This window comes from Gopherus evgoodei, chromosome 7, assembly GCF_007399415.2.
Source record: "Gopherus evgoodei ecotype Sinaloan lineage chromosome 7, rGopEvg1_v1.p, whole genome shotgun sequence".
NCBI classification, from domain to species: Eukaryota; Metazoa; Chordata; order Testudines; family Testudinidae; genus Gopherus; species Gopherus evgoodei.
In genome coordinates, this window is record NC_044328.1 from 85,739,122 (window position 1) to 85,756,311 (window position 17,190).

General features: G+C 39.8%; 1 protein-coding gene across 2 annotated transcripts in view; it reads left to right on the forward strand.

The window, feature by feature from the left end:
* Positions 1-17,190, forward strand: part of POC1A (POC1 centriolar protein A) — a 102,678-nt gene that overhangs the window by 51,390 nt on the left and 34,098 nt on the right. For both annotated transcript variants that reach the window (XM_030570762.1, XM_030570763.1), the window contains one exon: positions 124-222. In XM_030570762.1, the coding sequence (XP_030426622.1) occupies positions 124-222 (99 nt within the window). The remainder of the gene's footprint in view (positions 1-123; positions 223-17,190) is intronic.

Genomic DNA, 17,190 nt, shown 5'->3' on the forward strand with positions numbered 1-17,190 from the left:
CTTTCCTCTCAGAACACTGGGTGTGCTGACACTTTTTTCCAGACTGCTAGCAAAATGAATGTATATATGTAAATTGAGATTTTTAAAAGGATTAATTTTAGCCAGCTGGTTTTTATTCTGCAGGTGATGGTATGGAAAACTAACTTTGATGCTGCTGATTATGGAGATATATTGAAAACTCAGAAGTATGCCACTAATGTAACAGGAACTCTTCACCATCTGGTAGGTCAGACCATCTTACATTTAACACTGATGATTATTGTTGATGTTTTGACTTCCCTAGTTTACCTACCTATATAATATATTTGAGAGGAGACACTAGTTTTTCTTTGAAGCTTTGCAGGAAGAGCTATCTTCTCTCTTCCCTACCAGCTGATCTCCCTGTTTCAAGTCATTACCAAGTGAAGCTAAATTCTAATCAAGTGCCTAATAATAGCTCGTGAAATCTGCGTGAGCACCGCTCACCGATAATCTTTCTAACACTTTTTTAGCTTTTGCGTATATTGTGAGCCAGCTATTTCCCTTTTCAATGTGAAAACTCAGAGGATGTTTGATTAGCATTACCTACACCTTATGAGGTGTCTGGCTGCATTTCAGGCTGCATCTCATTCTCCAGCATTAACTTAAGTTACAGAAAGTCTGTTTTACTGATGAGGCTGGTATTGTTTCTGATTACCCCATAAAAAGTGCAATTAAAGAACTGGATGAATAATATGGCCTTAGAAAGGGAAATATATAAGCAATAACCTGAATAGAATTGCTCTTAATAATATAATTACCATCTGGATGTTTCATTTAAAAGAAAACAAAACATATTAGCAGCAACTGAAGTCTAGTCTTATGAATAAATCCATTAGGCTTGTGTCAGAATTGCTAAAATATTTTTTGTAATAAGAATAGAAGAAAGGCCATGCTGGATCAGACCAATGGCCCATCTAGTTCAGTAGCCTGTCTCCCCATAGTGACTGGTGTCAGATGCTTCAGAGAGGGTGAAGAGAACAGGTCAATTTATCAAGTGGTCCATCCCCTGTCATTCAGTCACAGCTTTTGGCAGTCAGACTTAGGGACACCAAGAGCATGGGATTGGGTCCCTGACCATCTTGGCTAATATCCACTAATGGTCCTATTCTCCATGAACTTATCTAAATCTCTTTTGATCCCAGTTATGTTTTTGGCCATCGTGACATCCCCTGGCATCAAGTTCCACAGGTTGTGCGTTGTGTGAAGAAGTACTAATTTGTTTGTTTTAAAGCTGCTGCCTATTAATTTCATTGAATGAACCCTGATTCTTGTTTTATATGAAGCAGTAAATAACTTTTTTTGCCCCTCACACTGTTCATAATTTTAGAGCCATCTATCATATCCCCTCATAGTTGTCACTTTACTAAAATGAACTAGAGGATTTTAGACTATTAATGTCTTCCCTAATTTCAGATGGCCTGCCATCACCAACCCCTGCTGCCCTTTCACTCATTAAAAGCAGTGTGTCACTGCAAAAGAAGCAAGTGTACCAGGCAGATCCTTCCGTCTCTATACTCAGCCCTCTCTTCTCCCATCTCCTCTCCCGCCCCAGAGTTCCAGTGGCCACTGGTTGTGCTCATCGTTGTTGTATGCATGCTTGTGTCTGGAAGATCAGCTCTTCATTCCATGTTAAAAGTAGTTGCAGTCACTTCAGTTCCTTTCTTTCTCATGAGACAGGTGAGACTTCTTTGCTCGACTGGACAGAGGAGCAAGGGGAAGTAACACTTCCAGGGAAAGCATCATAATCTATCTGTTAAAGTTGTTGCATTCTAAATATTAGACCAGTAGAAATTGCATATACTGGAGTGAAGCATAACTAGATTCAGAGTGAAGTTTTAGTATGAGGCCTAGTGACAGTGAAACTTTTAGGAAAAATATTATACCATTGCACCATGTGGGAAGAAGTGGCATGGTGTTTAACCACCATGTCTACTTCACTTGCTGTGACCATGGTTAGAAGACATCTTCGTTAAAAACAGTCAGGTGCCTTTCCATGCTAGCACTACAGCTGGTGGAACTGCATAGGGGTTAGTAAGAGTGGAAGTTAAGAAAAACACTAGCTGACACAGTCTGAGAATGGATAGTCCATTAAAACAATTCAGGACTTCCATGCTATATCACTGTGATTCCAACCACAGTGTAAATTGTTGTATCACGGGAATTGATTAAAATATGTTCTGGCATTGCCATGTGGATGAGAGACTGCTCTGATTCTTAGCAGAACAGTGGACCTTCAGATGAAATCTTTGCCCCATTGAAATCAGTAGCAAACCCCCCTTGACTACAGTGGTTGCAGGATTACACTCATGGTCTTCAGGGTTGTCACTGTTCTTACCATGTGTATAACAATCATACTGTGAACAGGTGAATTGCAACCTACTTATAAATATAGTGAAGGCAGGACCTATACAAGTGCTTTATCAGTGGATTTGCTACACGTAATCAAAATTATGGTCCTGTTCTTTTTGTTTCAAAATAAAATGCTCAACAGCCTCAGTTTTCAGTATCCTGATATACATTGGGTTACTAAGAGTATTTCATTTTAAGAATCCATAGTTCTCCTGTTATAGGTTGGATTGTAAGAGGATGAGAGGATATTAAATACATTTTTCCTTGTGAAGAGCCCAAGTGCTGATTTAAATTCCATAGGTTGTCTAGCTTTAAAATTGATGTGAAATGGTCTGTAAAGCATAGCAGGTATGGTTCTTGAAAAGAGGTTAATGATTCTGGAGGTGATTTGATTTATTATTTTAAGTGATGTAAATAGCTTGAACGCTGAGCCCTAGTTTCCGTAACATTGCACTTGCACATCAGTTTGACAACTTCTTATCCTTAAATGTTAGTTTTGGATAATACTTTCTTTAAAGGTAAAATCTGAGTTTTTTTTTAAGCACTTTCTTATAACTCTAGTTTGTTGCAAGCATTAAAACTGAGGTATATTCAGCCTCCCTTATATGTAAGGGCTGTGTTTTGTCTTAGGCAAGCTAGAGTGGTTTAAAAACAAGATATTTCTGCAGATAAATTTTATTATGATTTTAAGAGGTTATAGTTTCCTTTCTCCCCTCATCCTTGTGCTCAACGCACCTCTCAAAAAATTTACAAAATCAAACTTTAAAACTGCAGTTTTTGCTTTTCTCATAAGTAGCTTTTGTTTTCCAGATTAAGAACAATAACTTCACCCACTATAAAGGGAAGCTGTTTAATCTTTTCCACCTCTGCTGCATGACTGTACTGAGTATTTTTTGTTTTTTTTAAAAAGGCTGTCTGCAGAATCCTTGAACCTTGTTACCAAGTTATCCCTTCAAGGGTTATTGTCAATTATTCCTTACCAATACTGGGGATACACTTAGGCATTATACTTCAGTACTTCCTGTGTCATTTTGCCTTTAGCCTAAATCAATAAATGTGTTTCCTAATGAGTTTGGGCTACAAAGTCCTGCTACTTTATTAAGCATTGTGAAAACATGTATTATGACCAAAGTAGGGGTAATGTAAACAAAAACAGATAGCTCTTCTGATAGCCTCTTTGAGAGAGGAGAAGCAAGTTAACACGAGTGATGGATATAAGAAACGAGTGATTGCATGTTAAATTATGCATGATGCTTCTATCTTCCTACTACTCTTTGCAACAGACTACTTGAGATCAAATTGTCCTGACATTGAATCATTGTGGTGGACTCAAAACAGAACTTGATCTAAAAATGACTTCCATTCTGATCCTGATGGTAGGGGGGAATAAAATTGCTGCATCGTTTATAAGATACAGTTTTATAAGATATCAGCTAGTTGAGGCCTAGGTTGGATATTAGGAACACTATTTCACTAGGAGGGTGGTGAATCACTGGAATGGGTTACCTAGGTAGGTGGTGGAATCTTCATCCTTGGAGGTTTTTAAGGCCTGGCTTGACAAAGCCCTGGTTAGGATGATTTAGTTCGTGTTGGTCATGCCTTGGGCAGGGGGTTGGATTAGATGACCTCCTGTGGTCTCTTCCAACCCTAATCTGCTATGATTTTGTGACCCAGACTTTAGGGACCTGGGCTATAAAGGAAGGATGGGCTCCACCTAAATCAAAATGTAACCCGGTTGCTGGCATGTAAAATTAAAAAGATTGTAGAGGAGTTTTTAAACTAAGGGCTGACGGAAAGCCAACAGGTGCATGAGAGCACATGGTTCAGACAGACACATCCCTGAGGGGAGGCTCTATTAAAGGGGGTTTTCTATATTCTAGCAAAGAGGAAAAGATAGAATTTGATAAAGTACAGGTAGGGGTTGAAGATAAATAGTCCAATGAAAGACTGTCGAGGAAGCCTCTGGTAATTGGCTGAGCCTTAATCCGTGGACGGGGCATTAACTCAGGCCAGGGCTTTATAAGCTGCGCACAAGCGACCAGGGGCTGCTAATAGGGAGTTTTGCAAGGGAGTTCTCCAGGTGAAGGAAGAGCAAATACAGCATCTGTGGGGTAAGTTACTGTCTGGTGTGTGTGTGTGTGTGTGTGTGTGTGTGTGTGTTTTTTTTTGTTTGGGGGTTACCTGCTGTGTGATGTGTGCTGAGCTTGTGTTTGTCAGTCTGTCTGTTTGTTTGGTTGTTTTGAAGGACTGTGTGCTGTGACTGGCAGTTGGAAGCTGTGAGCTTCAAAGGAAAGTTTGGAAGCTCAAAGCCTCTGGTAATTGGCTGAGCCTTAATCAATGGGTGGGGCATTAACTCAGGCCAGGGCTTTATAAAGCCGTGCACAAGCGACCAGGGGCTGCTAACAAGGAGTTTTGCGAAGGGAGTGGGGGTCCCTTGTTGGTCCTACCTGTTCCCTTGTAGTCCCCTTAAAACCTATAACCCAAACCATATTCCAAAACCCCTTTCTTTAAACCACCCTTTCATTAACTAGGAGACAATGCAGGCAGAAGCCCAGCAGCAGAGTGGGGGCTATCCAGTTTATTACACTGAGTGTAGCATGTATGATTACCTGCCTTGTGAGCGGGTGATGTATGTGTGCAGTCGGTGCAAGGAGCTCCTGGCCCTCAGAGACCACGTATGGACTTTGGAGGCCAGGGTGGCGGAACTGGAGGAGCTAAGAGAGGTATGTTGATGAGGCTTTCTGGAACACTGTAGAATTGTCCCACCTCCGCTCAGACAGCCTCTGTGCTGTTGAGGAGGAAGAAAGGCCCAGGGAAGCAGAGCAGTCAATGGGAGCAGAGGGAAACCTTCCCATAGTTGGGACCTTCCTTCCAGATGGTCCTGGGGTTGCCTCTCGCACTGAGGTTACCTCTCAGGGGGAGGGAGCTCCAGTTGCTAGGAAAAGGCAGGTGTTAGTAATGGGAGAGTCGATCATTAGAAACCTAGACAGCTGGGTTTGTGATGACCGGGAGAACTGTATGGTGACTTGCCTGCCTGGTGTGAAGGTTGCGGATCTCTTGAGGCATCTAGACCGACTTATGTATAGTGCTGGGGAGGAGCTGGTGGTCATGGTACATGTAGGTACCAATGACATAGGGAAGGATAGGAGAGATGTCCTGGAAGCCAAATTTAGGCTGCTAGGGAAGAGACTGAAATCCAGGACCTCTATAGTGGCATTCTCAGAAATGCTCCCCGTTCCACGCACAGGGCCAGGTAGGCAAGTAGAGCTTCAGAGTCTTAATGCGTGGATGAGACGATGGTGTAGAGAGGAGGGATTTACGTTCATTAGGAACTGGGGAAACTTTTTTGGGATGGGGGGAGCCTATACAGGAGAGATGGGCTCCACCTAAACTAAAGTGGAACCAGACTGCTGGCACTAAACATTTAAAAAGGTTGTAGAGCAGTTTTTAAACTAGGAGATGGGGCGAAAGCCGACTGCTGCAGAAGAGCATGTGGATCAGACACAGACTTCTCTTAGGGGAGAGTGATGATAAGGAATCTCCAGGTTATAGTCAGGAACAGAGGACGGAAGAGAATAAAGTAAGGGCCGGATCAGATGATAAACAGTCACATAAAAAAGAATCTGGCACATCAGAAAAGGGCAGACAAATAAACAGGGACAAGTTTTTAAAGTGCTTGAACACAAATGCTAGAAGTATAAATAATAAGATGGGTGAACTAGAGTGCCTTGTGATAAAGGAGGATATTGATATATAATAGGCATCACAGAAACCTGTTGGACTGAGAGCAATCAATGAGACACAATCATTCCAGGGTACAAAATATATCGGAAGGACAGAACAGGTCGTGAAGGGGGAGGAGTGGCACTATATGTGAAAGAAAATGTAGATTCAAATGAAGTAAAAATCTTAAGCGAATCCACATGTTCCATGGAATCGCTATGGATAGAAATTTCGTGCCCTAATAAAAATATATCATTAGGAATCTATTATCGACCACCTGACCAGGACAGTAATAGTGATGATGAAATGCTAAGGGAAATTAGAGATGCTATCAAAATTAAGAACCCAATAATAGTGGGGGATTTCATTTATCCCCATGTTGACTGGGAACATTTCACTTCAGGACAAAATTCAGAGATGAAATTTCTCGATACTTTAAATGACTGCTTCATGGAGTAGCTGGTACGGGAACCTACAGGGGGAGAGGCAACTCTAGATTTAAACCTGAGTGGAGCGCAGGAGCTGGTTCAAGAGGTAACTATAGCAGGACTGCTTAGAAATAGTGACCATAATACAATAGCATTCAACATCCCTGTGGTGGGAAGAACACCTCAACAGCCCAACACTGTGGCATTTAATTTCAAAAGAGGGAACTATACAAAAATGAGGGGGTTAGTTAAACAAAAGTTCAATGGTACAGTGACTAAAGTGAAATCCCTGCAAGTTGCATGGGCTCTTTTTAAAGACACCATAATAGAGGCCCAACTTCAATGTATACCCCAAATTAAGAAACACAGTAAAAGAACTAAAGAGCCACCAGAGCTTAACAAGCATGTAAAAGAAGCAGTGAGAGATAAAGACTTCCTTTAAAAAGTGGAAGTCAAATCCTCGTGAGGCATATAGAAAGGAGCACAAACACTGCCAGCTTAAGTGCAAGAGTGTAATAAGAAAAGCCAAAAAGGAGTTTGAAGAACTGCTAGCCAAAAACTCCAAAGGTAATAACAAAATGTTTAAGTGCAGAAGCAGGAACCCTGCTAAACAACCAGTGGGACCCCTTGACGATCGAAATACAAAAGGAGTGCTTAAAGACAATAAAGTCATTGCGGAGAAACTAAATGGATTCTTTGCTTCAGTCTTCACGGCTGAGGATGTTAGGAAGATTCACAAATCTGAGCCGGCTTTTGTAGGTGACAAATCTGAGGAACTGTCATAGATTGAAGTGTCACTAGAGGAGGTTTTGGAATTAATTGATAAACTCAACATTAACAAGTCACCGGGATCAGTTGGCATTCACCCAAGAGTTCTGAAAGAACTCAAATGTGAAGTTGCGGAACTATTAACTAAGGTTTGTAACTTGTCCTTTAAATCTGCTTCGGTAGCCAATGACTGGAAGTTAGCTAATGTAACTCCAATATTTAAAAAGGGCTCTAGAGGTGATCCTGGCAATTACAGACCGGTAAGTCTAGCGTCTGTACCGGTCAAATTAGTCGAAACAATAGTTAAGAATAAAATTGTCAGACACATAGAAAAACATAAACTGTTGAGCAATAGTCAACATGGTTTCTGTAAAAGGAAATTGTGTCTTACTAATCTATTAGAGTTCTTTGAAGGGATCAACAAACATGTGGACAAGGGGGATCCAGTGGACATAGTGTACTTAGATTTCCAGAAAGCCTTTGACAAGGTCCCTCACCGAAGGCTCTTACGTAAATTAAGCTGTCATGGGATAAAAGGGAAGGTCCTTTCATGGATTGAGAACTGGTTAAAAGACAGGGAACAAAGGATAGGAATTAATGGTAAATTCTCGGAATGGAGAAGGGTAACTAGTGGTGTTCCCCAAGGGTCAGTCCTAGGACCAATTCTATTCAATTTATTCATAAATGATCTGGAGAAAGGGGTAAACAGTGAGGTGGCAAAGTTTGCAGATGATACTAAACTACTTAAGATAGTTAAGACCAAAGCAGATTGTGAAGAACTTCAAAAAGATCTCACAAAACTAAGTGATTGGGCAACAAAATGGCAAATGAAATTTAATGTGGATAAATTGTAAAGTAATGCAGATTGGAAAAAATAAACCCAACAATACATACAATATGACAGGGGCTAATTTAGGAAAAAGATCTTGGTGTCATCGTGGATAGTTCTCTGAAGATGTCCACGCAGTGCTCCGAGGTGGTCAAAAAAGCAAACAGGATGTTAGGAATCATTAAAAAGGGGATAGAGAATAAGACTGAGAATATATTATTGCCCTTATATAAATCCATAGTACGCCCACATCTCGAATACTGTGTACAGATGTGGTCTCCTCACCTCAAAAAAGATATTCTAGCACTAGAAAAGGTTCAGCAAAGGGCAACTAAAATGATTAGGGGTTTGGAGAGGGTCCCATATGAGGAAAGATTAAAGAGGCTAGGCCTCTTCAGCTTGGAAAAGAGGAGACTAAGGGGGGATATGATAGAGGTATATAAAATCATGAGTGATGTGGATAAGGAAAAGTTATTTACTTATTCCCATAATACAAGAACTAGGGGTCACCAAATGAAATTAATAGGTAGCAGGTTTAAAACAAAAGGAAGTTCTTCTTCCACAGCGCACAGTCGACTTGTGGAATTCCTTACCTGAGGAGATTGTGAAGGCTGGGACTATAACATTGTTTAAAAGGGAACTGGATAAATTCATGGTGGCTAAGTCCATAAAGGGCTATTAGCCAGGAAGGGTAAAGAATGGTGTCCCTAGCCTCTGTTTATCAGAGGATGGAGATGGATGGCAAGAGAGAGATCAATTGATCGTTGCCTGTTAGCTTCACTCCCTCTGGGGCACTTGGCATTGGCCACTGTCGGTAGACAGATACTGGGCTAGATGGACCTTTGGTCTGACCTGGTACGGCCGTTCTTATGTTCTTATGGGTGAATTTGAGTGCCAGGTATTAAATGAAGATATTGATAGACATCACAGAAATTTGGTGGAACAATGTTAATTACGGTAATATTGGTGTACAAAAATATAGGAATGACAGAATAAGTCGTGCTGGTGAAGGAGTAGCATTATCTGTGAGAGAACATCCTGGGCTCGGGGGAGAGGACACCAAAGAAGCCTCCACAGTAGTATTTAACTTGAAAAAGAGGAAATGTACAAAAATGAGGAAGCTAGTTAAATTGAAATTAAAAGGAACAGTCATGCATGAAATGTCTGCAAGCTACATGGAAACATTTTTAACACATCATTATAGAGGCTCAAATTAAATATATATTCCAAATTAAAAAAATATTAAGAGGACCTAAAATATGCCGCCATGGCTAAACAGAGTTAAAGAAGTGATTAGAGGCAAAAATGCATCCTTTACGAGTTGGAAGTCAGCTCCTACTGAGAAATATAAAGGAGCATAAACTCTGGCTTGTCAAATATAAAAGTATAATTAGTCAGCTCAAAAAAGAGTTTGGAGACCAACTAGCAAACTACTCAAAAACTAACATCAAAAAAATTAAGTACATCAGAAGCAGATAGCCTGCCAAACAACAGTGGGGGCCATTGGATGATAGAGGTACTGAAGGAGCACTCAAGGAAGACAAGGCCATTGTGGAGAAGCTAAATGAATTCTTTGCATCTGTCTTCAGTGCAGAGGGTTTGAGGGAGATTCCCATACCTGCGGAATTAGGTGACAAATCTGAGGAACTATCCCAGATTGAGATGTCAGTAGAGGAGGTTTTGGAACAAATTGATAAATATAACAGTAATAAGTCACCAAGACCAGATGGTATTCACCCAGCAGTTCTGAAGGAACTCAAATATGAAATTGCAGAACTACTAACTGTGGTATGTAACCTATCACTTGAATCAGCTTCAGTTCCAATTACAGGCCAGTAAGCCCAACTTCATTACGAAGTATATAGGTTGAAGCCATAGTAGGGAACAAATTTATCAGACACATAGGTGAATACAGTATAATGGGGAAGAGTCAACATGGCTTTCTTGAAGGGAAATCATGCCTCACCACGTTATTAGAATTCTTTGAGGGAATCAACAAACGTGGATCCAGTGGACATCACTTACTTGAACTTTCAGAAAGCCTTTGACAGTATCCCTCACCAAAGGCTCTTAAGCAAATTGAGCAGTCATGAGATAAGAGGAAGGATCCTCTCATGGATCAGTAACTGGTTGAAAGAGAGGGTAGGAATAAATGGCCAGTCTTCAGAATGGAGAGAGGTAATTGACTGTGTTCCCCAAGGATCTGTACTGGGCTGGTGCTGGCCAATGTATCCATAAATGATCTGGAAAAAGGGGTAAACCGTGAAGTGGCAAAGTTTGCTGGTAATACAAAATTATGCACGACAGCTAAGTTCAAAGTAAACTGCAAAGAGTTACAAAGGAATCTCACAAAACTGGATGCTGGCAATAAAATGGCAGGTGAAATTCACTGTTGATAAATGCCAAGTAATGCACATTGGAAAACACAATCCCAACTATACATACAAAATGATTGGGTCTGACGCCTCGTCCAGACTAGGGGAGGAAAATCGATCTTAGATACGCAACTTCAGCTACGTGAATAAAGTAGCTGAAGTCGAATATCTAAGATCGAGTTACTCACCCGTCCAGACAGCGCGGGATCGATGTCCGCGGCTCTCCGTGTCGATTCCGGAACTCCGTTCGGGTTGATGGAGTTCCGGAATCGATGTAAGCGCGCTCGGGGATCGATATATCGCGTCTAGACTAGACGCGATATATCGATCCCCGAGCAATCGATTTTAACCCGCCGATACGGCGGAGTAGTGTGGATGTGGGCTAAGTTATCTATTATCACTGAAGAAAGAGGCCTTGTAGATAGTTTTCTGAAAATATCTGCTCAAGGTGCATTAGCATTCAAGAAAGCTAACAATGTTAAGAACCATTAGGAAAGGGATAGATAACAAGACAGAAAATACCATAATACCTCTATATAAATCCATGTTATGCCCGCACCTAAATAGTGCATGCAATTCTGGTCACCTCATCTGAAAAAAATATGAGAACTGGAAAAGGTACAGAGAAGAGCAACAAAAATGATAAAAGGTGTAGAACAGCTTCCGTATGAGGAGAGACTGGGACTATTCAGCTTGGAAAAGAGACAACTCAGAGGGAGATATTGTAAGATGTCTATAATATCATGAATGGTGTGGAGAAAGTGATTTATCACTTCACATAACACAAGGACTCTGGGTCACGCAATGAAATTATTAGCAACAGGTTTAAAACAAAAGGAATTACTACTTCACACAAAATACAGTTGACCTGTGAACTTGTTGCCAGAAGATGTTGTGAAGGCCAAAAGGATAACTGGGTTCAAAAAGGAATTTTGTTCTGTTCATTCCCTCTGAAGCATGGGCCACTGTCAGAAGGCAGGCTGCTGGCTAGATGGATCATTGTCTGACCCAGTACAGCCGTTCTTATGTTCTTAAGGTTTGGGTATCTTGGCTCATTTCAGAAATAGAATTCTTGTCTATTTCAGTGCCCTGTCCCACTTCAAGCTAGCACATCTGGAACAGAAGGTCATAAGGAACTACACTAATGGGCATGACATAAAAACCTTGCTAGGTGAAGGAGAGGCATTACGTATTCCCTTTATTTATGCCTTGTGTGAACAAAACTAAAGCTCGTATATGTAACTTGGGCTTGTAAGCTCTAAATGTGTTTGTTTAAATGTGATACCTCAAGTGGGTGAGGTAATATCTTTTATTGGACCATTTTCTGTTTAGTAAGAGGGACAAGCTTTCGACTCAGCTTACACAGAGCTTTTCTTCAGGTTTGGGGAAGCTTGAAAGCTTGTGTGTCTCACTAACTAAAGTTAGTCCAATAAAACATTTTACCTCATCCACCTTGTCTATAATATCCTGGGACCAAGATGGCTACAACAACACTTGATTTAAATGAGTCAATCATAGGTTCTATATGGTAACTTGAAAGCTAAGGTTGTCAAATTAAAAAATAAAAAGCTTTTGTGTCTGAATTACGAACTGGATCAGGTGGTGATGTTAGCAGCATTGCATTAATTCCCTGAGACCCAAATCAGGATCGGGGCGTCACGCTACGTGCTTTGTAAGCTCCTAGGAAGACATGGTTCCAGGCAAAAGCAGCTTAGTTTTAGACCTCAATCCTCTAAACACTTCAGACCTCAGCTTTAAGCATGTGACTAGTGAGTGAAGTCCAAGGGGTACTTACATGCTGTCATGGTATAACCTCCCACTCTGAATCTTAGCGTCCAAAAGATGGGGTACCAGCATGAATTCCTCTAAGCTCAATTACCAGCTCAGTACTTGTAGCGCTGCCACCAACCGGGAATTCCAGTGCCTGGTACACTCTGGTCCCCCCAAAACCTTGCCCAGGGACCCCCAAGACCCAGTCCCTCTGGATCTTAACACAAGGAAAGTAAACCCTTTCCCTCACCGTTGCCTCTCCCAGACTTCCCTTCCATGGGTTACCCTGGAAGATCACTGTGATTCAAACTCCTTGAATCTTAAAACAGAGAGGAAAATGCACCTTCCCCCCTCCTTCTCTCTCTCCCTCCCAGACTCTTCCTGAGAAAGTAATCCTAACACAGAGAGAAAATTAACTTTTCTCTCCCTCTTCCCTCCTTTCTCTCCACCAATTCCTTGGTGGATCCAGACCCAGTCCCCTGGAGTCTCACCAGAATAAAAAAACAATCAGGTTCTTAAACAAGAAAAGCTTTTAATTAAAGATAATTTTTACTGTTTTCTCTATCTTTGTAAATTTAAGATGGAATATGTTACAGGGTCTTTCAGCTATCGACACTGGGAATACCCTCCCAGCCTAAGTATACAGGTACAAATTAAAATCCTTTCAGCAAAATACAAATTTGAACTCCTTCCAGCCAAATACACATTTGCAAATAAAGAGAACAAACATTAGCCTAACTCACCTTATCTACCTAGTACTTACTATTCTGGACATATAAGAGACTGTATCGGAGAGATTGGAGAGAAACCCGGTTGCACATCTGGTCCCTCTGAGCCCCCAGAGTGAACAACAACCAAACTCTAACAGCACACACAAAAACTTCCCTCCCTCAAGATTTGAAAGTATCCTGTCCCCTGATTGGTCCTCTGGTCAGGTGACAGCCAGGCTCACTGAACTTGTTAACCCTTTACAGTCAAAAGAGACATGAAGTACTCCTGTTCTATTAACCCTTAACTATCTGTTTATGACACATGCCTAAAGCTAAGCATGCATGTAAGCAGTTACAGGATGGGAGTCTGGAGAAAGAGTTTAGGACTGGATCCTGCAAATGACTCCAAATGGATCGATGCTTATGCCTGTGAAGAGGCTGCTTGAATCAGTGGGGATCATTGTGGGCACAGGAGGCTGTGCATATGACAGGATGAGGCCCATAGACTGTATTTCCATCTTCTTGGAACATGTGATCTGAAATCTTTAATCCTATAATTTATTCTTCACAGAGAGTTAATTACACTGTCATATTTTCTTGTCAGTATAAAGAAAGCATATTGATGGGAGGTAATTCTCTTACATAGTTGTCATTGACGTGATTTTACTAGCATATGTATTTCATTATATGATATATTTGTTGGTATTATTTTCCAGATTCTAGGAAGACTATGTATAGTAAATTCTTAGAAGAGCAAATGCTGAACAATTGATATCACATTGGCATTTGGAAACTGCTTAGATATTTATCTTTATTTGTGTGCTAAAATGGGTGGTGGTGAACAAAGATTGTAGTTTGTGAGTTAAATTTGTAAATATAACTGTTCATACATATGAAAATAAGGAAAATTCAGTATCTTAAATAAAGACTTTTTTTCTTAAGCTCAAATATTGGCCTTTGTTTAGGCATGTTAGCATCTGGATTTTGAAGTATGTGATATTACTGCAGTGCAGTAGCTACACTAGATAAGGCTGAGATGGAATTTAGAATGTAAACCTGTATTTTCTGCTGATTTTTACTTTCTGAAAGCCTTCCTTTTTGTCTGATGCTTGCCAAGTTTGTGCTAGGCCCTTCTATGAAATTCTTTTTACTGTGGGGAAAGTTTTACATGCTGTGGGAAAGGGAGAGACATGGTCTTGGATAAGGGAGTTTTAAAAGTGTGAAGATCTGAGAGTATGATGATGGACATGGCAAAAGGTAAGATGTTCACTGATGGCAGAGAAAGTGTGCTATAACTCTTCAGATGTGAATTTTGCGACCATATGAGTCAATACTTTGTTTAAAAAACAAACAAAACAAAACAAAACAAAAAAACATGGTGTATACGTATTCCAGAATGAGGCCTGGTGCCTTTGGTCTGTCTGCCGAGTCTTGGTTTTTGAAATAAGTGAGCTTTGCAGAACTTAATTTTTTTTAAATAATTTCAACAGCTAATACTGATACTTATTTTTAAGCATTTTTTCTGTTATCTATTTAATTTTTTAAAGTTGGGGTGAATTATTGATGGGGTCACACAATAATTTAATGACTGTAGATGTTGAGATTCAAAAAGTTAAACCATTATGACCATTAAAACAAAAATTTCAACATCCCATGTCAAAATATACAAAGTAAGTATCCTTAAACTCCAAGTTCTTAAGCAGCATTTTTCTTCCTTTCTGGATCTAAATTTTGGTTATTGGTGAAATATTTTTTCTTCATTTTGTATGTACAATGAAATCAACATTTACCAGTAAACATCTAATCCTTTCAAGTCTAGAAATGTTATGGATGTGTTTATATAGCACATGTATTAAATTAGTCACTGTAACTTAGAACAACACACCTGGATATGACTGAATGTTTGATGTGCCTATTTGAAAGACTGAACTTATATATTCAGATGTGCAAAATGAGTCTCCAGGCTTCGTGCTTCCACTAACAAATAGTCCTCATATCCTTCTTAAATTATAATTTTGTGTGGGTGTAGATGTGGGTAGATGCATGGGTATACGCACACATCCTCTACATGTCTTAAGGGGAACGCTGCTCAGTAACACATTTTCCAGTAGTAATCTTAATTTTCAATTTGTGTTTAACAGGTTGTGAAATTTGGAAGCTAATGATATAGCAAACTCACGAACAATAGTAGTATAGTTGCAGTACATTGTAACCAAAGGGACGGTAGCCTGTTCTCTTTCTAAACAGATGCTTTTCTGGTCTGAGTATACTTGACCTGACCTTATCTTGTTGGAAAAGCTAAGTAGGTTTGGAACTCTTACTGCACTAGTGCATTTAATACTTCCTCCCATGGTCGCTTACTCAAGGAATGTCTTAATTCCTCAGCATCTGTCATTCTAAAATGGCTCTATATAAAAGGAGCTGGGACATCTTCCTATGGAAGAGTTTAATGTTGATTCTTAGTAACTTCAGTAAAAATGGCTCTACTTGATAAGTTGGATAAAATCCTTCCCAAACAACCAAGAAACTGAATAATTTTTAACAGCCCTAGTGAATAGTCTTCTGATACACATTAGCTCTACCCTTTTAACTCTGCTGTGTGCTTCCATGTTATCTTTGCCATCTAAGTGCATTCACTTTCATATGCTTAACTGCGATGTCTTTTTCAAAAATATTAAAAAATGCAATATATGACAAGGCATAAAACCATTATTTTCAAATACAGTTTACTTGCCAGTTACCTATTATAATGATGATGTAGAAGTAAAGCATATAGTTCACCAAGATCTGTGACACTGATAGTATGATGATTTTTTAAATTAATTTTCATAAAGAAGCAAACAGTAAAAATACAAAAAGGTACACAAACTGTAAGCGATTTATGTCAGCAAATACTGCACATTTCAAATATCTAACAATATAATGCAGTTATGCATCTTTCTAACTTGTCTGGTCTTGCAGCTTTGACAATACAAAATTAGAGAATATTACTCAGACATAACATGTTAAGATGGGGTAATAATAATCAACAAAACTACATGCACAAATTATCAAAAAGGGGAAGAGAGGATGGGCCAGGAGGGGGAAGAGGTGGGGAAAAAGTGAGAAGTCAGCTCAGATAAATCTAAGCTTCCATTCTACCTATCTCAGCATTCCTTATCCAAATGTATCGAGAAATGGAGGTCCAAATTTCTTTGAACTCATATCATTGCTCCCTACATAGATAAGCTATCTCTTTTGCTGCTAACTCAGACATGTCCGAATACCACTGCTCTGTTCTGGGCATAAGCCTACTCCTTTTTTGTAAAATCATGTGCTTAGAAATCATTGCAGCTCTTAAGAACCAACATCTTTCTGTTGGAGTTAAACTCAGCATAGTAGGTATATACCCTAAGATATAATTTTCAGCTCAGGTTTGGTTGCTCAAGCCACGCATTGTTTCCATTCTTGTTCCATGTCTTTCCACAGCTGCCTGGCTGCTGGACAGTCACATAACATTTGCATCAGGATTCCTTTTTCTTTATTACAGCACCAACAAATATCCGAAGGCAAGGCCCCTCATCTTGTACAATATCTGTGGCGTCCAGTGCATTTCGAATAGAATCTTTTGTGGTGTCAGTTATAGCCTGAAATCCACAGAAACATTTTAAACTTTCTGTAATATGCTTTTTTTTAAAGGTCTGTCATTACTCCCCTTCTCAGGCTCTCACAAACTCCAGACCAGTGGAGGTCCTCTGCCTTAGTAAAGCATACATAGTGGACATGGGCCTGTGGAGTTCATGAAGTATATCCAAAGTTCCGAACAGATCTAGGGATTTAGAATCTGAAAGTCCTAGAGCTTCTGGACCAAATTGATGCATTATCAAGTGTTTTTGTTGTAAGTATTGCCATTCCGCTGAGATTGGCAGGTCATGTAGTTTCTTAAGTCAGTGGCTCTCAACCTTTCCAGACTACTGTACTCCTTTCAGGAGTTTGATTTGTCTTGCATGCCCCAAGTTTCACCTCCCTTAAAAACTACTTGCTTACAAAATCAAACACAAATACAAAAGTGTCACAGCACACTGTGACTGAAAAATTGCTGACTTTTTCATTTTTACCATATAATTATAAAATAAATCAATTGGAATATAAATATTGTACTTACATTTCAGTGTATAATATATAGAACAGTTTAAACAAGTCATTGTCTGTTTGAATTTTTAGTTTGTACTGACTTC